The sequence below is a fragment of the Meleagris gallopavo genome, chromosome 4 (assembly GCF_905368555.1).
Source record: "Meleagris gallopavo chromosome 4, MGAL_WU_HG_1.1, whole genome shotgun sequence".
NCBI classification, from domain to species: Eukaryota; Metazoa; Chordata; class Aves; order Galliformes; family Phasianidae; genus Meleagris; species Meleagris gallopavo.
Genome location: NC_139407.1, coordinates 29,062,657 through 29,089,208, shown reverse-complemented (window position 1 = coordinate 29,089,208; position 26,552 = coordinate 29,062,657). Strand labels below are relative to the sequence as shown.

General features: G+C 43.6%; 2 protein-coding genes across 2 annotated transcripts in view; one reads left to right on the top strand and one right to left on the bottom strand.

Annotated features, from left to right (window-relative positions):
• Positions 1-2,097: 2,097 nt before the first annotated feature.
• Positions 2,098-8,058, bottom strand: NOA1 (nitric oxide associated 1). The gene is made up of 7 exons (XM_010709837.2): positions 7,074-8,058; positions 5,550-5,714; positions 4,962-5,158; positions 4,149-4,280; positions 3,626-3,742; positions 3,038-3,155; positions 2,098-2,947 (listed from the first exon to the last, which is right to left on the bottom strand). The coding sequence occupies exons 1-7, from the start codon at positions 7,999-8,001 to the stop codon at positions 2,742-2,744; spliced, it is 1,863 nt and encodes a 620-aa protein (XP_010708139.2). The 5' UTR covers positions 8,002-8,058; the 3' UTR covers positions 2,098-2,741.
• Positions 8,050-26,552, top strand: part of POLR2B (RNA polymerase II subunit B) — an 18,773-nt gene continuing 270 nt past the window's right edge. The window contains exons 1-24 of the mRNA XM_085222634.1: positions 8,050-8,203; positions 8,316-8,388; positions 10,701-10,851; positions 13,209-13,321; positions 13,577-13,796; positions 14,948-15,106; positions 16,138-16,302; positions 16,796-16,992; positions 17,759-17,878; positions 18,208-18,394; positions 18,524-18,667; positions 19,005-19,144; positions 19,246-19,357; positions 19,678-19,832; positions 20,081-20,279; positions 20,403-20,571; positions 21,033-21,129; positions 22,446-22,540; positions 22,814-23,064; positions 23,148-23,237; positions 23,525-23,632; positions 24,122-24,235; positions 24,324-24,484; positions 25,256-25,451. Of these exons, the coding sequence (XP_085078760.1) occupies positions 8,185-8,203; positions 8,316-8,388; positions 10,701-10,851; positions 13,209-13,321; positions 13,577-13,796; positions 14,948-15,106; positions 16,138-16,302; positions 16,796-16,992; positions 17,759-17,878; positions 18,208-18,394; positions 18,524-18,667; positions 19,005-19,144; positions 19,246-19,357; positions 19,678-19,832; positions 20,081-20,279; positions 20,403-20,571; positions 21,033-21,129; positions 22,446-22,540; positions 22,814-23,064; positions 23,148-23,237; positions 23,525-23,632; positions 24,122-24,235; positions 24,324-24,484; positions 25,256-25,451 (3,435 nt within the window). The 5' untranslated portion in view covers positions 8,050-8,184. The remainder of the gene's footprint in view (positions 8,204-8,315; positions 8,389-10,700; positions 10,852-13,208; positions 13,322-13,576; positions 13,797-14,947; positions 15,107-16,137; positions 16,303-16,795; positions 16,993-17,758; positions 17,879-18,207; positions 18,395-18,523; positions 18,668-19,004; positions 19,145-19,245; positions 19,358-19,677; positions 19,833-20,080; positions 20,280-20,402; positions 20,572-21,032; positions 21,130-22,445; positions 22,541-22,813; positions 23,065-23,147; positions 23,238-23,524; positions 23,633-24,121; positions 24,236-24,323; positions 24,485-25,255; positions 25,452-26,552) is intronic.

Genomic DNA, 26,552 nt, shown 5'->3' with positions numbered 1-26,552 from the left:
CATAGCCCAGTGGACCTCTCCTGCATTACAGGCCATTTTGGGAGCACTAACAATGGGTAAAAGAAACCTGGGTAAAAAGTGACCTCAGCATGAGATTTGTTCTGCTTTTGCCACAGAAAGCAGTAGCCCTTTTCCTAGGGTAGGAATTCTTGCCATAAACAGTGCTTAAAAGTTAATAGCTACTGGGCAGAGAAAAGAAGCCTCCTTTTTGGGGGGAACATGTGCCAAAGCAAATAAACTCAGGCTGCCAGCTGCAACATCATGTCCTTACTTGCAGGGCAGTGGGGATATGCAATACTCCTTTGCTTGGCCCAGGTCGGTATCCCCTCGTCCCCCATTCCAGCTGGGGGAAGACAGGGAGCTCCCTGCAGTACTCCAGCAAATGAGCTGTTCTGCTGAAAATGCACTTCTCAGCTTTCCTCACTTTCCTAAAATAGCTATACATAATTGCACCCAGCCTGTACACATCGAGCCATGAAGGTCGGACCTTCTCAGGAGGCTCAACTCTCCCAGTCCTGTCTTTACACCTCATTTTTACACACAGATTCAACACAGGAGCCAAAAGCAAATGCGGTTTGAGATTAAATTAGCTCTTGTCCATAGATGTTAAAAAAACGTCTTGCCTTTCAGGCTGTCCAGCACAAGCATAAAATAGACACCAACTTTGAGAAGCACTTCAGAGCAGGTCCTCAGCACCTGTGTAATTCAGCCCTCAGAACTCATAAAAGGTATTTCTGTGCTTTAATCAAAGCACTAATTGCTTCCATATTAAAACCTCCTACATGCTGAGGTCTTACATCTGTCCGGAGCACATGTTTTTTTGTTGTTGTTCCTAGCTGTGGCTGTTGCTAGTTCTCTGCTCTTAGGGCCTGAGGAGTCAGTAGATACAGAGCAGGCTTTGCAAAAGCACTTAAAACACCCACGCAGCTCTAGCCCTTGTACTGGCTCAGCTGCCCCACTTGCACGTCTTGCTGAACACAAAAGGACACAGCATGGGAGGCACGTTCTTCCCCGCACATCCTCATGTTTCAGGCAGGAAGCCCTTTCTCCTGGATACAATTCCAGCATTGGCTACTGATCTCTGTGAAAAAGGCTGTGTTTCCAAAAATCAGGGGACCTGCTACACAGAACACGTCTTGCCTGCAATTTTTCATGACTGCCTCCTGGGCTGGAGACCAATGCTGTCACGGAGGAAGGCCTTCCAGTTATTCTTCCTGCATTTGGTATTGTTTGTATTTTATATTGTCTTTTCCAGACTTAGTGTTAGAGGAATGCTGTAGGAGACGCCTGTTTCTATTTGTCAGGCTAGTTTGAACAAGCCACGTCTAGACCCTTTTCCTGACTCCCAGCTTTGCTGGTAAGAGCTGTGACTATTTCCATGTCCACTTCTTCAGGACTGCTGAGTATATCCCTCACAAAAAACGAGATGCTAGCAGAAGCAGTGTTTTCTGCTGTCTTCTCTTAGAACACTTAATGGAAATGGTGTGGCCAGCAGGACTGGGGTGGTGATTTTTCCCCTCTGTACTTAGCTCTGGTGAGACTGCACTTTGTGTACTGTGCTGAGTTGTAGGACCCACACTATGAGAAGGATCTTGATTGCTTGAGTGTGGGTGGAGGAGAGGGGGGAAAAAAAAACAGTGAAGGAACCAGAAAACCAAAGATAAGAGTGGCTCGGGAAACTGGTGCTATCTAGAGAGAAGCCTGTGGAGAGACCTCAAGGCTCTCTACAAGTACCTTAAAGCACACTGTAGCAAGATGGATGTTTTCTCTTCCCCCAGACCTCTATTCTGATCAACCAAGGAGGGAAGCATGATGAGACTGCTTGTGCTGTGTTCACCTGACTGCTGTGTTTGCAGTCTGTGTGGCCAGCTGTGTACGTGTCTGCTGTGTGCACATGCCAACTGGAAACTTGAGCTGCTCCTGTGGTTGGACATGGCAGCTTGGAACTGCAGTACTCTTACTCCTCTTTGGCTGCTAGATATGGCATGATACATTTTCCTCTACTATAGGCCATGGTGCTAGTGCTGTTGTATAGTTTGCAGGATGCAAGCCCACAGAAGAGTGCTTTTCTGGTGATTTCTAAAGAAGACAAAAGAGTCTTGAAAAGGTTTTTTATTGTACATCATCAGTTTCAGAAACTTTTACACAAAATACAGAAACCAAAGCAGTGAGTTGCAAGTTTCTTTAATTCCTTTTCCTGTGTCCAGAAGTAAGGCAATGCTTGAGATACTGAGGGGACCTGATTTTTGGTCAATAATGTTGGATAACCGCAAGCTCCTGGGAGTGTCATACCCGCACCAGAGAACTCCCTGCTCCTCTCCCCACCCTCCACCTCCCTCTGCTTTGGAAACAACATAAAGGCTCCAAGAACCAGGTGATGGTTTCTGACCTGTGAGAGCATGTCTGCAGAAAAAGACCTGCTCTCTGAGCAGCGAAGTCAGCCAACGGCAGGCAGCTGAGCTTCTGTGCTGTATTTCAGGAGTAAACTGGGAAAGATGGTTGCTCCCTGACAGCGCCTGATCCCAGGCTCACCTCATAGAGCAAGGTACCAGCCATTCAGCTCACTTGAACTAGCTGCAGCTCAGTAGTTACATTAGACTTGTGGTGCCTTAAATCAGATTTATCTCACCCAGACCTCCCTTGAAACTGTGCCTGTCTGCCTTTCAGATGAGTCTAAGCTCTCCTGAGTGTCAACAAGCATCAAGGTTCTGAATCCTATTTTGCTCAGACAATGGTGAGTGCTATCTGTTCCCCACAGTTTTCAGGTTTTCTACAAGGGAAGGAGGCTTTTTGGTTCTATAGGCAGCAGTACCTGGGATCCGGGCCCCTCTGATGTTACTGATATATGGTAAAAGGGGAGGCTCCCGTACCACTACTGTGGTGCCCCTGGGTGTATAGGCTCGGAGCAACAGTTCCTCTTCTGCATGAGCTGTCACTGCCACCCAGCCTGCAGAGCAAAGTTTAAAAAAAAAAAAAGTCAGTAGGAAGAGTTGCTCGTATCAGAACAAGGGTTCTCACACAAAGAAATGCAAATTACCTGTAGAGGAAAGTTTGATATCTGCAACTGCCTCAGTGGTACCAGTTCCTTTCAGTGTAATGTCCTGAGGGACAAGTGGGGGGAACTCTTTCATTCGCTCTTTCCCACCCATTGGAACCTAATGTCAAAACAATAAAAGATTTAGCAGTTAGAGATGCTTCAGTACTCCTACATTAAACTGAAGAGCAATGCACAAGTGGGAACAAAGATATCAGACTTTTGTTATCCGAGTAAGAGCTGGTTTGTATATCCTTACAGGAGCTACTTCCAATTTGCAAAGAGCAGAATTGGGATCACATCTGGAGCAACCCAGCCTAATGAAGCCCACAGCTCAGGAGTGAGCGAAGATGGAGTGTCTGCTACGTGAATCAGCTGTTGGCTCAAGCCAGCTGCCTTCCTGTGGGTTACATTACTTATGTACACTCAATGTGTGCAGGAAAGTTGCTGCCAGGACAAGGACAGCTCACCCTGTCCCCAGTCTAGATGTACTATGCAGTCTGTCACAATAGTAAGAAGGTCAAAACAATAAAACATGTAGGAATGTGTCACCAGGTGGGACAGTCTACCAAAAGCACCTGCTTCTCTTACCTTAAAGAATTCTTGGCCAGCGTACTTCTCGTACGTGACATCCGCACTGCTCAAGGTAGCAATGTGAACTGGCAACAACTTAGAAGCCACAACAGAAAACCAGGCAGGTTTTTCTCCCTGAAATAAGATAAAGTACACATCATTCACACTAACACAAAAGCAACCTCAAACTGTTCTCTCTTGCTCCATTTCCTTACTGTATGTTGAAAACCTGTCTTTTACTGACATCCTTGCCTCTGTCATTGCAGAGCAGCCTCTGCATGGAAAGCCCTTCAAGGTGAAGGTGTTTATCAGCATTTATAAAAGCACGTATGGTTTTACAATATAAAATACTGTGCACTGGTAACAAGTATCACCGCTCTCCATCCCAAGGCATTTTTACTTTATGCAGTGCTTTATTAACAGAACGATCATCTTGAAAGCAGTAAAGAAAGGAGGTGGAAGTTACCTGGACTATCGTTTATTGTTTGCTCCTATACCAGAAGATGAAGCTGCTGCTATCAAAAATCCTTGTTTTGCCTACCTGTAAGTAGTCTATGCGGCCTAAAGCTGCTAAAAACAAGACCATTCCTGGCTTGAGAATGAAGGTCCGTGGAATGATGGCTTGTGTTGGCAAAACCAGCTTTACTTCTTTCTCTGTTAGGAGATTCAAAACCTGAAAAATAAATTGTACAGTCAGATCACAGTTTTCCACGATTATTCAACTTCAGAAGGACGACTGTGCTCAGTCTCCAGTTAGAGCTCTAAGCTACCTTCACACCAGATGCTAACTAGCTATTAGCGAGCAAAGTGGCACAAAGTGGGTTAGAGATGATCTTGTAGACATCTAGGAAAGTTCTGACACCACTGCTGATTTTCTATCTCCTAGTACTTTTTAACTTTTCCCAAAAGATGACCTGTGGCTCCACAAAGATATCAAGGTGATGAAAAAACCCACAATATTACGTTTTTGGACATACGCAGTCTATAAGCACCAGCTTCAGCATTGTTGCTCCTCTACTGAAACACTGAAGCAGGCCTCACGTGCTGAAGCTAGTAAAAGAACACTGCAGATCCTGCTGGCTTCATGAGAATACTGCAGGTCTTTCTCAAAGCTTTGAATTGGTCACATAATACTAGTTATCCTCCTAAGCTCCACCTTTTTCAATAGGGTGGCGCAGCTAAAGAAGCACAAATTTCTCCGGGTGATATTGGTATAAACTTAACAGTCCTGTACTTATCTGCATTAAAAAGTGTGCTGACATACAGTTCCTTAACAGAGATCACAGTATGCGCCATTCAGAAATCCAACAGCAAAAACACAACAGACCCTGACCTCCTGCCACAGAATACCTACACAATTTTCCTTTACAATCCCTGGAGTATCAAAACACCAGCGAGCATCCTTCACTTCGTTGTATGTGAACTCCTCTCCTTCCTCATGCTTCTTAGAGATACGGCATGGATCTTCATCTGTGCTGTACGACAGCATGTCAGGGTCAAAATCAATCACAGAGCTCTCCTTCTGGCGTTTAAATGTTCTTCCAACTCTTCCTGGATTAAAATGAAAGGTTTCCTGTTCATTCATTTATTAACTTGCATTTCCTCCAGTTGGACACCTGTCCCTTCCCTTGACTATTAGGGATGCATGGCTGTGACAGAAAGGTGATAAAAACGTTGCGTGCATGTTCAAAAGCCAAGATGCTAACAGATCCCTTCTATAAGGGATCTATAGCACTCCTTAAGCTCCAAAACTTTAGCAAGGACCATATACAGACAGCATGTTCCTCTCACAATTAAATGAAAGTGAGTTCTTACAGAATGGGTAGAAATTGCTTGCCAAAAACAGATGCATTCTTCAGAAAATTAAGGAGTTAACAGTCCTTTGTGTAATGCAGCATTTCCACCAGAACATTCCATCACCTTTTGCTCAGACAATACTCACCCACTAAGTAACCTCGCTTTTTAAGGCGATTGAGGTGCTTTTTTTCTTCATCGCTTAGCTGGTCTTCTGTTTTTAGTGCCTCTTCTTTCAGCCTCTCCTGCCTTCTGAATATCCTGTCACACGTTGGGTTAATAATTGGAAATTTCAACAAGTTCAGTGTTGTTCCTGGAAGGAAAAAAAAAAAAAAAAAGATGACGACACATCTAGATCTCTGGGTACCTGTCATATTTAAGCTCTCAGGAACACAAAAAAATACTTGGAACCATCTAACAAAAAATTGGAACTAAGTGTCAACACATGCTTCACTTAAAGCCTCCCTCCCAGCTGGAGTGGCTGAAGTGTGCTACCATCCACTTAGTATCTGCTTTCTTGTTGAAAGGCTTCTCACAAGAACCCACAATTAGCCTCATGCACACTCTCACTAATTAAAATCATGCTAATGCTGGCACAGCCATGGGTCATCTGAGCTGATTCTGCACAACTGCCCAGTAGATTTTTGGAAGGTTGATCAAACACCTGAGCAGCAAAGCCTTGCGACCCTAGGGCCCATTTCTATGAATATAAGGGACTGGAATAAAACCAGCAGCATTTGGGTGAAAAAGATGATTAAAAATCCTATTTTACTGTATATATTGGAACATTGTATTACAATGAGCAAACAAGGGGATTCACTGACCAACGCGATGCTGACAACTCTATTTGATCAGGACCGAACATCAAGACTACTATTGTAAGGGCAGCGGACTTCACAATCTATGGCACTAAGACCAACCTAAGACACCTCAGCAAAGTCCCTGGTTTTGCTGTGATTGCTCTACCAGGGTCTCATGAGTTCTGCCTCCTGTTATAGAATCAAAGAATCATTATGGTTGAAAAAGACCTCTTCCATCCAATCCAACCCCAGCCCATCCTCACCATACCCACTAACCACTTCCTTCAGTGTCACATCTCCACATTTTTTCAACACCTCCAGAGATTCTACCACCTCCCTGGGCAGCCTGTTCTACTGCACTACTACCTCCTCAGAGAAGTGATGTTTCCTAATATCCACCATGCACCTCTTCTGGTGCAACTTAAAGCCATTTCCTCTTGTGCTATCGCTGTTTCCTAGAAGAAGAGGCTAACTCCCACCTTGCCACAACCTCCCTTCAGGCAGTTGTATAGAGCCATATGGCCTCCCCTCAGCCTCCTCTTCTGCAGACTGCACAACTCCAGCTCCCTCAGCTGCTCCTCATAAGACTTGCGCTCCACAACTGTCACAGCCTTGTTGCCCTTCTCTGGATACAAGATTCACAGGGACATGCCAACACGTTATTTGCTGTCTATATCCCTCAGTGCTCCAAGGCCTTGGTGCCGCAAGGCCTCCAAGGACAACACAGGGAAGGGGAGGATTCTATACATGGTACAGCACTGGAGCTCACTGCCCGCAGTGGTGATGCCTCAGGCCCGTTCAGTGACTGGCCTGGTAGCACAGCAGAGCTGACGGCCCGACTGTGACATAGGCATGGTGGTGGTGCCCCTCACCTGGCCAGGCTGAGACAGTGGCCCTGCCAACCACATCGGGGGCACGCGACTTGCAGTAGTCAGAGAGCAGCAGGGCGTTGAAGAGCGTCGACTTGCCCGAGTTAGTGGCCCCCAGCAGGTAGACGTCGCCGGCGCACTTCCAGGAGCGCTGCAGCCGGCTGACCAGCCCCTCCATCCCGAAGCCCGTCTTGGCGCTCACCAGCCGGACATCCACCAGCTGCGCTCGGGAGATGCCGGCCTGCAGGCAGGCAGCCGTCACTCTCTGCCGCAGCCGCCCCAGGTGCCCGGGGGAGTCGGCCGGCAACAGGTCCACCTTGTTGCCCACCACCAGCAGCCCCGCGGCGGGCACCTCGGGGCTGAGCAGCGCGGGCAGCTGCGGTAACACGGGGTCGGGCAGCTCCAGCACGTCCAGCAGGTAGAGGAGCAGCGGGCCGCGGCCGTGCCGGGGGGGGCTGCGGAGCGCGGCGCTCAGCACGGCGCGGTGCCGCTCGGGCGGCAGCTCCAGGCGCACTGCCCCGCCGCCGTGCGCCAGCACCCAGCACCGCTGGCACACGGCGTCCCGCAGCCCGGCCGCGCCGCCCGGCCCCGCGCAGAGGCTGCGGTATTTGTCGGCCGGCACGAAGCCCGGCGCGGCGGCGTCGCGGCACTGCAGCTCGGCCCCGCAGCCCGAGCAGCCCACGCCGCTCGGCGGCACCGACGGGTCGGCCCCCCACCGCACCCGCCGCCCCCCCAGGGCGCCATCCTCGCCCGCCGCCCGGCTTCGCACGGCCGCTCCGTGCCTCGCCGCAGCGGCGGACGGCGGCGGTTCCGGCTCGTACTCGAGGAAGACGAAGCGCTCTTCCTCGCCGCCCGCCGCCGCCCCGCGCCGCGCCGCCCAAGGCCGGGCTGGGCGCAAGCGGCCCAGCAGCACCCGGCCCAGGCGGAGCATGGCCGGTAGCGCGGCGCAGCCCGCAGGAAGGGGAGGGGTGAGCCTCGGCCCCGCGCATGTGCGCTCCTCCCCCTTCCTGCCGCCCGCCTTCCTGCCGCCGCCGCTCCGCGGGTGCTCCGTGCCGGATCTTCGGCTTCTTTCTCTCCCGTCCCGGCCGCTCGCGGCTCCCTCCTCGCCGCCGCCATGTACGACGCGGACGAAGGTGAGGGCGCGGCGGCCGCCTCCTGCCGGGCCGGTCCCCTGCTGCACGTGGCTTTCTGCGGGCGGCCCCGGCGCGGTGGCCGCGGCCTGACATGTTCCCGCTTCCCCCGCAGATATGCAATACGATGAAGACGATGACGAGATCACCCCCGACCTGTGGCAGGAGGCGTGCTGGATTGTCATTAGGTGATGCCCCGCTCGCTGTGCCGGTGGGACGGGTACGGCGCGGCGCACTGAGGCCGCGGGATTTGCTAGGCGGGCCGCGTGTTTCGGCCTTTGGGGAGTGGAGGTGCGACCAGCTGGGCTTGCAGGGTCGTTGTTTGGGTTAGCAACACCCTGGTTGGGGGGGGTTTACAGCGCAGTAGTATTAGCAGTGCAGCCGGCAGGAGGTGGTCGGCCCTCTGGGCGCAGTCCTGGTGAGGCCGCACCTCCGTTACTGTGTTCAGTTGCGGGCCCCTCACTACACGAAAGACATGGGGGCCTGCAGTGTGTCCAGAGAAGGGCAACAGCGCTGAGTCTGGAGCACAAGTCTTATGGGAGCGGCTGAGGGAGCTGGGGTTGCTCAGTCTGGAGAAGAGGAGGCTCAGGGGAGACCTTATGGCTCTCTGCAGCTGCCTGAAAGGAGGTTGTGGTGAGGTGGGGGTTTGATTTTTCTTCTTGGGAACAGCCTTATATTTTGCCAGGGGATTTTCAGATTGGGTATTAGGAAACACTTCTCAGAAAGAGTGGCTCAGATGAACAAAACGGAGTGCAAGGTCTTGCACCTGGGTTGTGGCAATGCCCGCTATCAGTACAAACTGGGAACTGGTGGTTGGCAAGCTGGACTCTAGTCAGCAGTGTGCCCTTGCAGCTGAGAAAGCCAGCTGTGTCCTGGGCTGCATCAAAAGAAGTGTGGCCAGCAGGGTGGGGGAGGTGATCTTGCCCACTAATCAGTGCTCATGAGACCTCACCTGGATGTGCATTAGCAGTGCAGGAGAGACACAGACCTGTTTGAGCATGTTCAGAGGAGGGCCACAAAAGCGATCCAAGGGATGGAACCCCTTCCCTCTAAGGACAGGCTGAGAGTGCTGGGGCTGTTCAGCCTGGAGAAGAGAAAGCTCCAGTGAGACCTGAGAGCAGCCTTTCCGGGGGGTTCTAAGAAAGGACATAGACACTTTAGCAGATTCTGTTGTGATAAGACAAGGGAAAATGGTTTTAAACTAAAATAAGAGCGATGAGGCACCAGAACAAGTTGCTTGTGGTGGAAATCCTGTCCCTGGAGACATTCAGGGGGGTCTGATGTGGCTGTAGGTGTCCTTGTTTCTTTTAGGAGAATTGGACTGTATGACCTTTAAAGGTCCCTTCCAATTCAAACATTACTGTGATTCTCATGCACTGGCACAAGCTGCTCAGGGAGGTGGTGTAGTCACCATCCTTGGAGATGTGCCACTGAGGGACACCCTTGGTGGGATGGGTAGGAGGTTGGATTAGCTAATCCTAGTGGGTTTTTTCCAACTTGAATGATTCAGTGATTCTAAGTAGGAAGTCATTCTGATTCCACACCATACATGTCATGTTGCCCACTGCTGTCACATGTAAGGAAACTAGGATGCAGCTGCGCTACCAGGTCAGTGCTTTCCCAGCAGAACGCCAGCAGCCAGGCCCCGTGGCTTCTCATGCTTTAAGAAGTGGGCACCATAAGCAAAAAGTGTTTCTATTCTGAACAGAAGTCTTTCCCTGTGTGCAGTGGCGATAGAGAGCAGCAAAGCCAAGGTAGCGTGAGATCTCTAAGTGGTTTCAGAGCTCTGTGGCACAGAACCTATATGTTCAGGTCATCCTGTTAAAAATGAGAATGCAGGGCTTGGAATGTTGGCTTTGGTTTCGTAACTGGGATGTGTTGGGTTGTGTCTAGGTCACACAAAAGCTAGGGAAAATCTAGAGAAGAAGTGAAGCTGGAAATCTGTGTGGCTGGAATAGAGGTTATCCAAGCTAAGGAACTTGGCTTAGATTGGAAGGGCCCCTAAAGCCCACCCAGCCCTAACCCCCTGCTGCAGGCTGGTTGCCCCCACTGGATCAGGCTGCCCCAGAGCACCATCCAACCTGGCCCTGGGATGGGGAAATGTCTGGGAATTCTTACTTAGGAGGCTGCAATTGCAGGCACTCAGTTTACCGCAGCTTAGAAAATACATTGAAACAAAGTCATTTACATCTGTTGTTGAGAATCTTTCATGAGGTTTGTGATAATGTTTCCTTTGGAATTTAAGGTAGGGTGCATACACGGCTCAGCCAGGAGGTGGCAGCAAGTCTGTCACTTTGCAGTGCATCTTCAAACACCAATGAGAATTGAGTTTACTTTTCTGAGCATCTACGTATGTAACCAGGCGAAAAGTGTTTTCTTACTGTATTTCAGAGCTTTTGAAGATTTTGTAATAAATGTATATTAAGCTTGCTGGCAAAATACATTAATTAAATTAAATTAAGGTATCTTGTTTATTTATTTCTTTATTTTTTTCCTGTAGCTCCTATTTTGATGAAAAAGGTTTAGTCAGGCAACAGTTGGATTCTTTTGATGAATTTATTCAGATGTCTGTGCAGAGAATTGTTGAAGATGCTCCACCAATTGATTTACAAGCAGAAGCCCAGCATGCCACAGGAGAAGTGGAAGAACCGGTAAGTGGAGGTGATGGGTTTTCATAAGCAAAATGATTTCCCCTTGGGTAGGTGGGTTCTATTCTACCTCTGTCTTGGGAGACTGAAGTACATCTGTCTGAGTTAGGACACAGCCAGGAGGACACAAGTGTAAACTGTTTAGATTCAGTAAGGTAACTGAGTAACACCGCTCAGGATGGGAGCAGGCCTCACCAACAGGAGTTCAGTGGAGCAAGCCGGCTAGCCAAAATAAAACCAAGTTCTGGTGGGATTTTGGTTTTGGTAGCTTTACCGTGCTAGAAAAGGCTTAAGACTACAAAAGTTGTTGTTGCATCTGGGTTTTCTTACTTATAATCTTCTATTGGTACCATGTTCCAAATTATCTAAGGTCTCTTCTTTGTGAGGACTCTTCATGAAGCGTGTGAGGTTACAGTGCATGTTCTGCATTGACTGTGCTGCTTCTGTTGACTGTGATGCCTCCCATATGGTGCAGTTCCTGTTCTGCACGTGCCAAAAGCGATTATCCAGTTACTCAACCTTACTGCTTCCCTGTTGAGATTTAAGGGAACTTTAGGAGTTCTGAGAGTCAAATCTGTTACGTGTTTTGACTATTCCTTTCCATTTTTTTGCGTGTAAGCATTATTTAGGGAGAGTAACTGAGATTTCTTTTAGTTCCTCAGTTTGACATAATGTTCATTCTTGGGTAGATAAACACTCATAAATGTTTATCTCGCTGTAATTCCTCTGAATATTTCCTCTGTTACTCTGTGTATGTTATGTCTACGTTCCCTAGCCTAGTATTTGACTCGAGGGTATGTTTCTTGTTTTTATTAAACCAATTAAAGTTTTAAGAGTATGGTCTAAATGTGAGAAAAAGAAAACTTGATTTTTCCTTCAGTTTTACTTGTTGTCAATCTCTTGCCTAATTGGAGAACGCTGGATTAATTAAAGGAGACTGAGTATGATTGGACTAATCTGAGGTGACTTCTTGTTTCTCCCTCCGTCCGTGTTCAGCCTTGCATTTTGAGTGCAGCTCGGGCAGTATGTTTTATAGCACATTAAAGTGTTTTACAACCATGCTGAGAGATGGGAATTACAGTAAATGTGTGTTTTGTGTGCTTATATGAAAACTTGTGAAAGTTATTTCGCACAACTACTGCTGCAAATCCAGGAGAAAAGTGTTTCTTTGGGTGAGAATTGAGGGCTAGCTGTGCTAGAGCAAGTGTAGCTTTGGTGGTGTGCTACAGCAGACTCCTTATGGCTCAGATACAGTTAGATGACTGCATGGAACTCAAGTTTTGCTTTAGTAATAGATATTCTCAGCTGGCTTCTAGATGGTGAGGTGGTAGCACTGTTGTTCTTAACTTGGCTTAGTTTCTGTTCTGCAAGTGGTCACACTGTGAAACAGGAACTCAAAGAAAGGCTTTCAAGGTAGAGGGTTTTTCAACTTGTTTACGTTCTGGTAGAATGATTGGTTTATGTTTCTATATCCTTAAATTTTAGTTGGCGAAGGAACGCTTTGAGAACATAGCAGCTCTAAAATCTCATTGCAGTGGGAATCTGAGGGATGATAGGCTCTCAGAGCAAAACAAACCTCCTGAGAATTGTTCTATTGCTGATAGGTGCCTGTCCCTTTCTTGACTTTGTTTTCTTAATGCTTTACTGTACTGTGTGAAAGGATTTCTGTGGAACTTAAAATGATTACATGTAATATACAATATGCATAAGAGTAAAGCTGTACAAAGACTCACGCTTTTTTGATGTGTCAGCTCATTGTTTGCGTTGAAGTAAATTTGCCTTTTTATTGTATACTTAGCAGTTTTATCTAAAGCTATGTCAACAATAAATATATACTGGACGTATGCTGTTTATTAATGTACTTCCTCTGAGTTAGTAGATTTTGAGTTAGTTAGCTGTTTTACAGGGAGACAACATTGTTTGGGTACCTTATATCCTATTATGGGTACCTTAACTCTACCAATGGTTTTGACACTTCAATTACCTCTATGTGTTTTTTATTAATGAGGTGCCTAGAAATTATTGAAAGGTCTTGAGTGATTGGCACTGAAACAGGCTGCTCAGAGATATGGTTGATGCCCTGTCCCTGGAGATTCTCAAGGCAAGACTGTATCAAGCCCTGGGCAACCTGATTTTGCTGTGGCGTCCCTGTCCATTGCAGGGGAGTTGGACTTTAAAGGTGCCTTCCAACTCCAAGGATTGATTGTATGATTTGCTTAGCTAGCCATCTGAAGGGGGATTGTTTTCACGCCCTGAGCTGAGGACATGCAGCAGCACTGGGTATTAAGCTCAAGGGCTGCTCCTGAATAACTAAGATGGATGTTTTGGCCATTGCAGATAAATGTTTTCTTGTTTTCCAGCCCCGGTATCTCCTGAAGTTTGAACAAATCTATCTCTCCAAACCTACACATTGGGAAAGAGATGGAGCACCGTCGCCTATGATGCCCAATGAAGCCAGGCTGAGAAACCTTACGTAAGAAACATCTCTGTGATGGTTAAAACACAAGGAAGGATTGGCTCTATGTTATTAACTGATAGTCTTTTTTTATTTAGTCATTTTGACAATGTAAGCATTACTGCTCTTATTACAGCGTCTAGTCGTTAAATCCAGATGATTTGATAACAATGCTCAGTATTACCAGTGAGTAGAATAATTACATTTGTCAGCTTTCTGCAAAGGCTGGAGTAGTAACTGATAAACAACACGATGGTATTTTTTTTTCTGTAGGTATTCAGCCCCCTTATATGTGGATATAACTAAAACAGTTATTAAAGAAGGGGAGGATCAGTTACAGACACAACATCAGAAAACTTTTATAGGAAAAATTCCTATTATGTTACGATCAACGTACTGTTTGTTAAATGGCTTAACTGACCGTGATCTTTGTGAACTGAACGAATGCCCTCTGGATCCGGGTGGCTATTTTATCATTAATGGATCAGAAAAGGTAAGGGATGATACTTCGCATAGTTGTCTTTACAGGCACTGGAAATTCTGTTACTTATTTCCAATTCTTTTGCCGGGAACATAAACATTTTAATTACTGCAGGTAGTCCTAATCTTGGAGAAAGATTAACTTAATCTTTTGCTAGGACTTTGGGAACCGATTTTTCTTCTCCTAGGTGCATTATTTTTTCCTACGTTGCAGAGCATCACACGCTCAAAAACATGATCACGTGTAGGAGGAAGGTATTTCTTCCCTCACAGTCTCCTCTGGGTTGTTCACAGCTGTATAGATGCATATTATAACAAGGTTAGGCTTATTCTGTTTCTTTCTTCCCTCTGTTGCTCCTGATTCAGCTTTAGCAGAGCATATCCTCTCCATATGCTTGTGCCTCAGCGACGAAACTGACAGCTTTTTGTTACTTGACACCTGGACAAATACAGCAAAAGAAAGGGAAAAATAGTGTTTGTTCTTGGAGGGAAAAAAAATCTAGCTTTTACTGTCAGAGCTGGCATTAGAATTTATTTGCGTGTTTAGTTCATTGACCTTGGAAACAGATAATGACATGCTTCCTTTATCAGTATTGTGGCTAAAAGTAATGCAAAGTTCTCAGCATGCTTAGCAGATGTGGTGAGTGTGTGTCAGAAAAGTGTTCTCTGAGTCTTTTTATTTTGGTTATTCTGTATTAACAAGACATACGTTTTGCCTAATGCTGAGCTTTGAAAGCGTGGAGTCTAGTCCAACTGAGTTTGGCAAATTGACTTCATGCTGTGAAGAGCTTATAATCAGGAGAGAGACAGACTTTTCACATGGTTTCCTAGCAATAGGACAAGGAGGAATGGGTTTAAACTAAAAGAGGAGATGTAGGTTAGATGTTAAAAGGAAATTATTTACTGAGAGGGCAGTGGGATGCTGGCACAGCTGCCCAGAGAGGCTGTGGGTGCCCCATCCCTGGAGGCATTCAAGACCAGGCTAGATGAGGCCCTGGGCAGCCTGAGCTGGTGCCTGTTCTAGTGGGTGGCAACCCTGCACATGGAAATAGGTGATCTTTATGGCCCTTTCCAACCCAAGCTATTACATGTTTCTATGATTCTATAAAGAAACCTTGTGCTAGTTATTATCATGTGTCATTTTGTGTTCTTGTCTCTACACAGGTTCTGATTGCTCAAGAAAAAATGGCTACAAACACAGTATATGTGTTTGCAAAAAAAGATTCCAAATATGCCTACACGGGAGAGTGTAGATCTTGTCTGGAAAATTCCTCGCGACCAACAAGTACTATATGGGTTAGCATGCTAGCCAGAGGTGGGCAGGTATGTCTGAGTAGTAATAATCCCCTTGCTGGGACTTGCATGGAAGGTTGTTTTTACAGGTTTTGATCCTGTCCTGTGTCTTCATGTCATTTACTTTGCAGTTTTGAAAAGAATTTTCTTCTGATAGTAAATTGTGAGAAGGTGAAATTACATGAAAACGTGTTCTGTTATGTCATAGATTAATGCCTGTCTCTGGGATGAATAACTTGGGGACTGAAACTTGGGCTCTCTTTGTGCCACAGTAGGGTGGGGTTAAAAATCTTAGAACCAATTACTACAGATGAACTTTCAGGATATCCAAACACATTTCTACTTTTTGACAGAAGACAATAAGAACACATACCCTGTCTTTTTCAAAGACAGAAGTTTCAGATGTGTTTTGCAGCTCATGTATTAATTCATTCTTAAAATAAGTGTGTCCAGGCATCGTGCAGTGATTTCCCAGTGCCAGAACAGACTTGTGTGGGGGAATAGGTGCTATTCATAAGTTCAAAAGCAGAAAGTGCTGGTACTCATTTTCCATTGCACTGACTGTAGAGAAATTTCCAAGCGTTCAAAGAGCAGCTTTAACAGAATCCTTACACCTCTTTATTGGGAGGAGGGGCACTCTTCAGTGGTTGTCCTTCCGTGTCCTGAAATACCTGAACCTTTCTGAGGAGGAGGGAGCACGTACTTGAGTAATCATAAAAATGGAGTGTTGCACAGCTTTTCTAAGCTGGATTTAAGCTGATATGAGGAAAACGGAGTATGGATAGGAAGAAAACGATACAGGTGAACGAATGCTATTATTTAAATTCTTCTGTATGAGGAAGAACATTCAAGTTCTTTAGGCTTCTGAAGTTGGAAGTAGTTTTTCAAAAAATAGTCACTTACATGAAGTATCAGAATAGCTTCATAGTCTACTGAAAGTCCTATTTTCCTGTAGTGCTTGAATAAATGCATATGTAATACATCATCCAAGTTCAGAGAGAGTGTTTTATTTAAAGGCTAAATCATTTTAACCTAATGTATATTATTCCCTGTCTTTTTAGGGTGCAAAGAAGAGTGCTATTGGTCAGCGCATTGTAGCAACGTTGCCATATATCAAACAAGAAGTGCCAATCATAATTGTCTTTCGTGCACTTGGGTTTGTGTCTGACAGGGACATTTTAGAGCACATCATTTATGATTTTGAAGATCCAGAAATGATGGAAATGGTAATACGTTAAATAACTTATTTTCTAGCTTAACATTATGCGATGTTCTGGTGTGGCTACTCTTATATTAGTCAGTATTTTGCTCATTTTTCAGTTTAATTTATTGTCTATTAGAAGCCTGAAAAACTTTCTGCTTTACCCATTCCAATGAGTGTTTTAGGTGAACAAATCACAGTGGAAATCGTAAAGAGCTAGTGAATACTTGGAGAGGCAGGTTCTTATCCTGCTATCCTTGACTATAATTGTAAAATCTCCATTTATGTCTGAATCAGCAACAGGCCTAGAAAATATTTGAATGAGAACTGTTGTCTGAAGCCTTAACTAATTTTTGTGTGCTTCCCACATGCTCTGTTATGTTTTGAAAGAGCTGCTGTAGTAAAGCCAGAAAACAGTAATTAGCACTTCCTGAAAAGAATCGTTAGCAAGCTCCTGCATAGTTTCTACCCCAGTGAGCACCATAAGCTTCAGGGTTTTGCTGTAATTTGTTCATTAGGTTAAGCCTTCTCTGGATGAAGCCTTTGTCATTCAGGAGCAAAACGTTGCTCTGAACTTCATTGGATCAAGAGGTGCAAAGCCAGGTGTCACCAAGGAGAAGAGAATCAAGTACGCTAAGGAAGTCCTGCAGAAAGAAATGCTTCCACATGTTGGTGTCAGTGACTTCTGTGAAACCAAGAAGGCCTATTTTCTAGGGTATGTTGGTATGTTCTCAAGTGTGCTGTCACACCTGCAGTTGGTCACTGAATACAGATTTGATGTGCGTGTTTGGAAAAGCACTCTGAATAGAAGTTTGTTTTTAACCTCAGTCTTCTGGATACTCAGTGATGAATTTTAGGATGTTTGCTTTCCTAGCTGAGAAAATGCAAATGATGATAAAACAGAGAATTAGAAACAGAGCAAAATTAGAGAATGAAAGCCCCCAACACTTCCTGGATTCAAAGATGTGATGATAATGATCAAGTATTCCTTTTCACATCTCTTTGGGTGAAAAATATACAGAGGTTGCTAGTTAAATTGTAGGAAGTGATAACTATTGACAAGCTGTATGTAATATAAACCCACTCTTTAAAACCTTTAGAGCATCTTCTTAATCACTGCTTATTGTTATGCAGATAAACCACAACATTGGGTGACTTGTCATTTTACTTCAAATACTATGTTGTGTTCACAGTCTCACAAGCTTAAACACAGACTTATTATTGTCCAGGGCAGACATGTAGCAGAAGATGCATTGCCATCATGATGCAAATACTAACTTTGTTTCAGTTATCTAAAATTTTAGTGTTACTCAGTTCTGAGGACATAAGTACTGAGGTGACCTGCCTTAGAGCAGCAGTGTTTTAACTTAATCTAAAATGGGCAACCTTTAGGAAACAGTTCACTAACGTATTTAATAAAGGTATGTATTCTTTGTTGTGAATGTCTGCTGATGGTTTAAAATATGAACTTATTTCTTTAGGTATATGGTTCATAGATTGTTGTTGGCTGCACTGGGCAGAAGGGAGCTTGATGACAGAGATCATTATGGCAACAAAAGGCTGGATCTTGCTGGGCCACTGCTGGCTTTTCTGTTCAGAGGGTAAATATATTCTTTGGAGATAATTAATAGAAGATTCATTGCCAGTTCTGGGCTTCTAAATAAATCGGACTATTTATTGAGGCTGATAGGCAGTCTTGGGCACCTCAGCTTATATCTGATCGTGGCTTTGTTTCAGCTTGTTTTGAAGCATGTATTGTGCTTGTTCTCAAGCAGATTAGTTTGGTGCTTGCTGTTTTGTTTTTCTCCTTTTCCCTCTGTTACAAATCACTTCTGCTAAGAAGACCGGTGACTTTTTTTTTCCCATTCTATGTTGAGTAGGCTGAATTGATACAGTACTGTTTAATCTTATTTCTTGACATCTTCTCCAGAATGTTTAAGAATTTGCTGAAGGAAGTGAGAATATATGCACAAAAGTTTATTGACAGAGGGAAGGATTTCAACTTGGAGCTGGCAATTAAAACGAGAATTATTTCTGATGGTTTGAAATATTCACTGGCCACTGGAAACTGGGGTGATCAGAAGAAAGCTCATCAGGCCAGAGCAGGTGTATCTCAGGTACAATTTTAGTTCTTTTCAAATACATCATTTCTGGAAGCTGTTGATGCTTTGTCTAAGGTATTGTGATACCTGCCAGAACACCACAGATAGGAAGCTTTGCCTAACTGAGTTCCTTGTTACATTCAGGTGTTAAACCGCCTGACTTTTGCATCAACACTTTCCCATCTGAGACGCCTGAATTCTCCAATTGGTAGAGATGGAAAGCTAGCAAAGCCCAGGCAGCTGCACAATACGCTGTGGGGAATGGTTTGCCCAGCTGAGACTCCAGAGGTAACGAACATCATATTTTCGTCACTACTTATTGTCTGCCAGACTGCTTTTATCTGGTGGTCATTTTGTGGCTGATGATTTTAGTCATTCCAACCTTTAATGGTTCTGTGATTATGATCATGGCAATTTAAGTGATTACCTGCACTTCACCTGAAATACTGACACGAACACTTAACTTTATAGCTAACTTTGTATTTGAGTGGTAGAAACAAAATACATTAAATAGCATATTTTGTGTACAGTTCCTTGAGGGCTTGAAACAGTTCTCTGGACTTGGTTTGGAAGATGGGGAAGTCTTTTGGTTTGGAAATGCAAAATAATCTTATGTTTCTCCTAGGGTCACGCAGTAGGACTTGTGAAGAACTTAGCCCTGATGGCTTACATTTCTGTGGGGTCTCAGCCATCCCCAATTTTGGAATTCTTGGAAGAGTGGAGTATGGAAAACCTGGAAGAAATATCTCCAGCAGCAATCGCAGAGTATGTGCAAACGAAATTACTTGAACAGACATAAGGCGCTTATTACCTGCACAGTGCTTCAGGGTTTTGTGTTTTTTTTGCTTTATTTTTCCTCTTTTTAGTGCTACCAAGATTTTTGTTAATGGCTGCTGGGTAGGAATACACAAAGATCCAGAGCAGCTTATGAATACCCTAAGGAAGCTCCGTCGTCAGATGGATATAATTGTGTCAGAGGTACAACTTCAAGACTTGGGGGTCTTTGGAGATGAGGGAGGGCAGTATATTGGGACTGCTTTGAAGACTCTAAATAGCATTGTTTGCACGTGTTTCTTTTTTTTGGTTCATTTGTTAAGAGTAACCAGTTGAAAAAATGCTCATTGAAAAGACTTAAAAATAATCTCTTGAAATGCTTTTTTTTTTTTTTTTGTGTGAGTGTTAATGTTTGTTCTGTTCTGCTGGCAACACGTGGAGAGCCTTTGAATTTGGGAACTTTGTTATCCTATTTTGTACTCTATAATTCAGATTCCAGGCTGAGACTTGGCTTTCTTGTGCAGGTCTCAATGATTAGGGATATTCGTGAGCGAGAAATCCGCATCTATACTGATGCAGGCAGAATTTGCCGACCTCTTCTAATTGTGGAAAAGCAGAAGTTGCTGTTGAAGAAAAGGCACATTGACCAACTGAAGGAACGAGAGTATAACAATTACAGGTGAGAGACATTTCTGAAATGTAACTCAGTATCTAATTTTCCAGCTGTGAAGCTGCAAGTTCCTTTAAATTGAAGGTGAAAATGTTTAAAGCTTAGAGCAGTGCAAAGATGCTTTTGCTGCGTAACAACTTAATTCACTTTTGATACAACTAATGCAGCTGTAGTAATGATAAGGCGGAGAAATCCTTGTTACTGGTGGAGTGACCCATTTTATGTGTGTGTTAAGTACTTCAAACATTGATTATTAGTTGGCAGGACCTTGTGGCCAGTGGTGTAGTAGAGTACATCGATACACTGGAAGAAGAGACTGTGATGCTGGCCATGACTCCAGATGACTTGCAGGAGAAGGGTGTTGCATATTGTTCAACATATACCCACTGTGAGATTCACCCATCCATGATCCTGGGAGTGTGTGCATCTATTATTCCTTTCCCCGATCACAACCAGGTCAGTGCATCACTTCTGCCATCCTGCTTATAAGATTGATAGGAAACCCACAGGTGTATGCGTTCTAACAGCCATATGTGCATATATAAATATCTATGTTGCTGTCTTTCCTTGCCTGTCTAGTCTCCTAGGAACACATACCAGTCTGCTATGGGTAAACAGGCAATGGGAGTCTACATTACAAACTTCCATGTTCGTATGGACACGCTGGCCCATGTTCTGTACTATCCTCAGAAGCCCCTTGTAACAACACGCTCCATGGAGTACTTGCGATTCAGAGAGTTACCAGCAGGTACGTTGTCAGTTCATAATTAGTATTCTTTTTGTTTAATATTTAGTTTAAACTGTCGTAAATGTATGCATAATACCTAAATATTTAGCAAATCTATGCAATCTAAAAAGGAATTTTGGGTTAAATGTTAACTTACAGCTTGGCGCTTAGTCTACAGTGTTTCTAGTGTTGCAGCTAAAACTCCTTTTCCATGTAGTTGGCTAAAATGGAAATTGGAAAGGATGTGTTTCCTGTGTAGGTTCTCCACATGAGGTCACTCCTGAGTTGATAAATTTAATCTCTCTTTGTACCCAGAGTTGCATTTACTGATACAGCATGGCTTTTTCACATGGGATGTGGAGATTATATCTTAAGAAAGGGTTGAGCAGGTTCACTGTGAAGAGACAGGGTTATTTTAATTGTAAGGAATGCCTGTCTGATATGTATTCATGTTTTCACAGTATTCACTCAATGTATTACAGGTATCAATTCAATCGTAGCCATTGCATCATATACAGGCTATAACCAGGAAGATTCTGTCATCATGAACCGTTCTGCTGTTGACAGAGGCTTCTTCAGGTGTGATTTCTCAAATTTTTGAACTGTTGGAAAACTGAAATAAGTACTATAGTGAGTCGTCCAGAGGCTCAGGGAAAGTTTGTCTTGCACTGGAAGGTATCCTTAAAAATGGGGGTGGAGGGAGTTTCAGAACGAAGAATTCACATTCAGAAGAATGATGGGTGTTTGTCTTAGCAAAAGTCAGTCAGTAATGGTTCATCTTTTGTGTAGCTTGACTTCCCACTCTGCATTCCTGGCTCTTCCCTTTTGGTCTTGTTTTTTTTGTGTTATTTGTTCTGTTTACACTGGTTAAATGAAAACATGTTCTGAGTTTTTGTTCTGTGAGCTGCCAATTACGTGAACTCCTTAATGACAATTATTGTAGCTTTGTAATAAAACAGTATTTTGTAGCACAGCAGTTGCTATCAGTGAGGATTGGCATGTTCCTCTCCTTAGGAACTGCTGTTGAGACACCTGGTGGCTGATGTGACTGTGCATTATTGCTTGATTTTAGATGACTGTTTAGCTGTATAACCTTAACTGGTCAACAGATTTCTGTTTTTATTCATTTTTTTGAACCCAAAAATTGTGTGCTAAGTGTCTTGCACCTGCCACCTTCTAATATAGAGTGAGTATGGGACTGTTAGATTTCTGTTGTTCGTGTGAAACTTGTGTGGAATCTTGTGCATTCATGGGAGCAATTATATGTGAATTATACTGTTCTTAAAGGTTGTGGCTTTAGTGTGCTAGCAAGCAGCACAGCAAAAATATCCAAAGGCTCAGAAAGAAGTCTATATAAATGTTAAGATTTCCACTGAAACTCAGCATTGCAAGATAGCAGAAGTAAAAGCGCTTGCAAAATGGTGGAGTTAAGAAGAAAAGTAATAGGAGATTGATTTGATGAAGATCAAGGGCTTTGAACACCCTGATGTAGCTGTAGGTGTCCCTGTACATTGCAGGGGAGTCAGACCAGATGACCTTTAAAGGTCCCTCCCAGCACAAATTCTCTGATTCTAAGATGGGAATCGGCCTTAGGAGCAATAACTGCTTTGTAGATGGGGAACATCTTCCCAGTTCAAAATAAAGCATGTTTTTTATAGGTATTTTGTCAGTGTCTAAAAAGTGACCATTAAAATGCCATCTGAAACTTATGTATTTGTTTGTTGAGGTTTTTTTTTAACAGGACTTTAAAGGAAAGGTTGTGTGGCATGTGTTTTGGTTGTCATAGTGACAGTAGCTTTAATACTTGGCAAAATGGTGCTTTAAATGAAATTGGCATGTACAGATGAGGGAAAGTGATGCTGGTTTCACAGAGAATATATCTGTCTTTGTTTCAGATCTGTGTTCTATCGCTCCTACAAAGAGCAAGAGTCCAAAAAAGGATATGACCAAGAGGAAGTTTTTGAGAAGCCTACCCGTGAGACTTGTCAAGGTAAGCTAAAGCAGGGTATGGAGACTGAGTTTGTTGATTACATTTGTGTAGAGATGATTGCTGTTGAACTGATTCAGTTTTTGAGACGCATTAAATAGCAGAAATGTGTGTGTTAATAGGAAAATGCATCAGCTGAGATGTTAATATTATCTTTAGACATTTTATCATCAGCAGGCTAAAACTGTAAGCAGATTGGTTGAATTTCTACAAACCACCCAAGTCTTTATGCTGAAGAACTTGGGAATCTATTTTTAACTTTTTCTGTCCCCCAAGGTATGAGACATGCAATCTATGACAAACTTGATGACGATGGTTTGATTGCACCTGGAGTACGTGTGTCTGGGGACGATGTCATCATTGGCAAAACAGTAACTCTGCCAGAAAACGAAGATGAACTGGAAAGCACTAACAGGCGCTTCACCAAGAGAGACTGTAGCACTTTTCTGCGAACTAGCGAGACTGGTATTGTAGATCAGGTCATGGTAACTCTTAACCAGGAAGGATACAAGTTCTGCAAGATCAGGGTGAGCACCAACCCGTACGTGTTTTCTACTTAACTTTTTTCTGTATCTAATTTACCCATTTAATGTTTTCTGACGGTTCGCAGGTTCGGTCTGTGAGAATCCCTCAAATAGGAGATAAATTTGCCAGCAGGCATGGTCAGAAAGGAACCTGTGGTATCCAGTACAGGCAAGAGGTAGTGATTCTTTTTTTTTTTTTTTTTAAATAATACTTTATTAACGTTTCATCTTCTGTGTTTTTAGCATTGAAACCAACATGAGTGAGTAATCTGTAGAACATGTACTGGGGTGCAAAATGTGGATTTAAATTTGTGTAGGATGTGTTCAGAAAGGGATGCTACTGTTCCTTACAGTGGTATCTCAGGGCCCTTGAAATACTTTCAAGATACAGTTAGAATCTATGGACTGCTTTTCTTAAAGCTGGTGTGCTGGGAAGTACTGACTGCCTGTTTTGGTACTCTAGGATATGCCCTTCACCTGTGAAGGCATCACACCAGATATCATCATTAACCCTCATGCCATCCCTTCCCGCATGACCATTGGTCACTTGATTGAATGTCTTCAGGGGAAGGTAAGAAGAATGTTTTATGCTGCATGTTTTAAGGAATATGAGTTAATATACGTGTGTGTGTATGTGTGTATATACATACGTATTTATTTTTTTTTGTAAATACACGCAAGCAAGCATTAAATACACATAAATGGTAAGTGCTAATGCAGTTTAGGAAAAAAAAAAAAAAAAAAAGATTGTTCTCCATTTACTTAATGGCAAATAGAAAAGTTTCCTGGGGGACCTACAATCTTGTAAATTTTGTCCAGCAAATCATCTGTTGCTTTTATTCCAAACATATCCTGTAACCTAGAAAAAAAGAGTAGAAAATTGTTGATACTGTCCAGTTTTGAAAACCTCAGCTAAATGTTGTAGCTGATACCAAAAGAAGATATAGCACTATCACGGGTGGGGAAATCTCAAGTTCTGGCATTAATAGCTAAAATTATTTGATATGTTTTGCTTGATGCTGAGAAATCTGACAAGCTTTTGCAAATCTTTTCTCTGTAGGTGTCAGCAAACAAGGGAGAAATTGGTGATGCTACACCATTTAATGATGCTGTCAATGTGCAGAAGATTTCCAATCTTCTGTCAGATTACGGTTATCATTTAAGAGGAAATGAGGTACAACCAAAATATCAATTCATTGTATTTTTAATATGCTTGGCAGACAGTAAGGCTTATGGTTCAGTGATTGCATTGACTGCTTTAGGTCCTCTACAATGGCTTCACTGGGCGAAAAATCACATCACAGATCTTCATTGGTCCTACATATTATCAGCGGCTGAAGCACATGGTAGATGACAAAATCCATTCTCGTGCAAGAGGGCCCATCCAGATACTTAACAGACAGCCCATGGAAGGAAGATCGCGGTAAGGATGTTTATTATTTTCTATATGCTCTTCCCTTTGGAGTCTTTAGCTGCCAAGTTAGCTGCTTTTTCTGTGGAGCGAAGCCCACACTGGAGTCTGTAGTCTGTCAGGAACTGTGGCTGCTGGAGCAGTCTGTTCCAGAACGACTGCGCCCCACGGAAAGCACCTATGCTACAGCAGCTAGAGGAGAACAGAGTTCTGCTGGGAAGATGCATGTTGGAACAGTCTGAGGAAGAAGGAGCAGCAGAAACCAAGTGTTTTACTTGTAGAGGAGGAGGAGGTATAAAGAAAATCCAGAAGCGAAGGAATGATGTTGTGCCAGAGAAGAAGGGATAGGAGGGAAGAAATTGTTTTCAGTGTTGTTGCAGTTTCTTGTTATCTTGCTGTTTTGAAAAAATTTTTTTTTTTTTTTAACCAAATTGGGTCTGTTTTACCCATGGTAGTAATGGGTAAGTGATTGTCCGTGTGTCGAACCAGCATAGAGGAGTAGAGGATGATTTAATGGTTTGAAACACTTTGCTATATAGTTGTACTGTATCTGTTTGGTATCTGATAGCTGCTTTACAAATACTTAGCCATGTGCCTGCAGCAGTTAACAATGATTGTGTTAGCATTTATTTACAACATTTTTATTCACAGAGTAAAATTAATGCCCAGATTTACTGTTGCGTTGGAATATTGCTGTTCTGTCAGGTTACTTGTTGTAGCAACAAGCACTGATGTATTGTGCCAGAGAACTCAAAAAATTTGTTTTGTTTTTTTTGTACCTAGTGATGGTGGCCTTCGTTTTGGAGAAATGGAACGAGATTGTCAGATTGCCCATGGAGCAGCACAGTTCTTGAGAGAGAGGTTGTTTGAGGCATCAGACCCATACCAAGTCCATGTATGTAACCTCTGTGGGATCATGGCAATTGCAAACACAAGGACTCACACATATGAATGCCGAGGATGCCGAAATAAAACACAGGTAAGTGTGGGCTTCACCATCCAGTGACTCAGAGGAAATGTGACTCCCGTGACCAGGAGGAGGGAGAAGTTATGTTTAAACGAAAATGTTTAAAGAAACATGATAACAAGTGCTTTTTTAGCTTCATAACTACTTACTTAAATGTTTATAGTGTCCTAGTTGATTTGGATGTTTCCTCTTAGACCGCTGGCCCGTCGCTTGGCAGGAAATGCTGCTCAACTATTTTGCAGTGGAGAGATTTCAGAAGCGAACAGTTGGAGAGTTTATTTTTAGAGTATTAAACAGTAAAACTCCAAATTGCAGCAATGTAGAACTGTGGTTGTCCCCATGCAGATACTTTATGCCTGAGAGCGGAGTTCCCATGGGAGGTCTTTTGTGTAGCACTTTTTTCATGATTATTTATAGCATGTGCTTTTTTTGTTCAGTAATTATTATTTAGTGTTTGTTCTATAGTGTGTGCATAGCTACAGAGCTGTGTCAAGGCAGATTGGCAGCAGAGATAAAAAGAATAACTTTAAATAGGTTTGTTGGTGTGCTGGGAACTAACTGGTGCTTGTAGGATTGTGTGCTGGAAATCTTAACTGTAGTTACTGCATAGGAGGCATGCTTTGCTGTGCAAATGTGCCCCTGTTTAAATTACTTTTATTGAAGATCAGATCCCCTGGCTGCCATTTTTTTTTTTCTGTTGAAAAACTTAATTCAGGATAGCTGTTTTGTAGACTCCATAGAGTCTGCTTTCCTCTTGCTTCATTGCTGTCCTTAAGCAATCCTTGTAAAATGCGTTCATGGGTGATTCAGAATCATAGAATCCATAGAGTTGGAAGAGACCCTTTAAAGGCCATCTGGTCCAACTCCCCTGCAGTGACAGGAACAGCTATATCAGGTTGCTCAAAGCCTCATCCAGCCTGGCTTTTAATGTCTCCAGGAATGGGGCTTCCACCAGCTCTCTTGGAAATTGCTGTAAAAAGACGTTTTCCTTATACCCAAGTTAAACGTACCTTGTTTTGCGTTTGATAGAATAACTCAGATCCAGTTTGGAGTCAAAAAACTTGTCTCAAGCAGGGTAGTTATTTGATGCTTTAGGAGTGCTTATCAATCTAT

Excerpts from the sequence above, each read along its gene's own strand:
- NOA1 (XM_010709837.2), bottom strand. The coding sequence starts at position 8,001 with ATGCTCCGCCTGGGCCGGGTGCTGCTGGGCCGCTTGCGCCCAGCCCGG. Across the intron at positions 5,715-7,073 it reads CACTGTCTCAGCCTGGCCAG|GAACAACACTGAACTTGTTG; the intron begins GTGAGGGGCACC and ends TTTTCCTTCCAG. Across the intron at positions 3,156-3,625 it reads CTGGCCAAGAATTCTTTAAG|GTTCCAATGGGTGGGAAAGA; the intron begins GTAAGAGAAGCA and ends TTTTGACATTAG.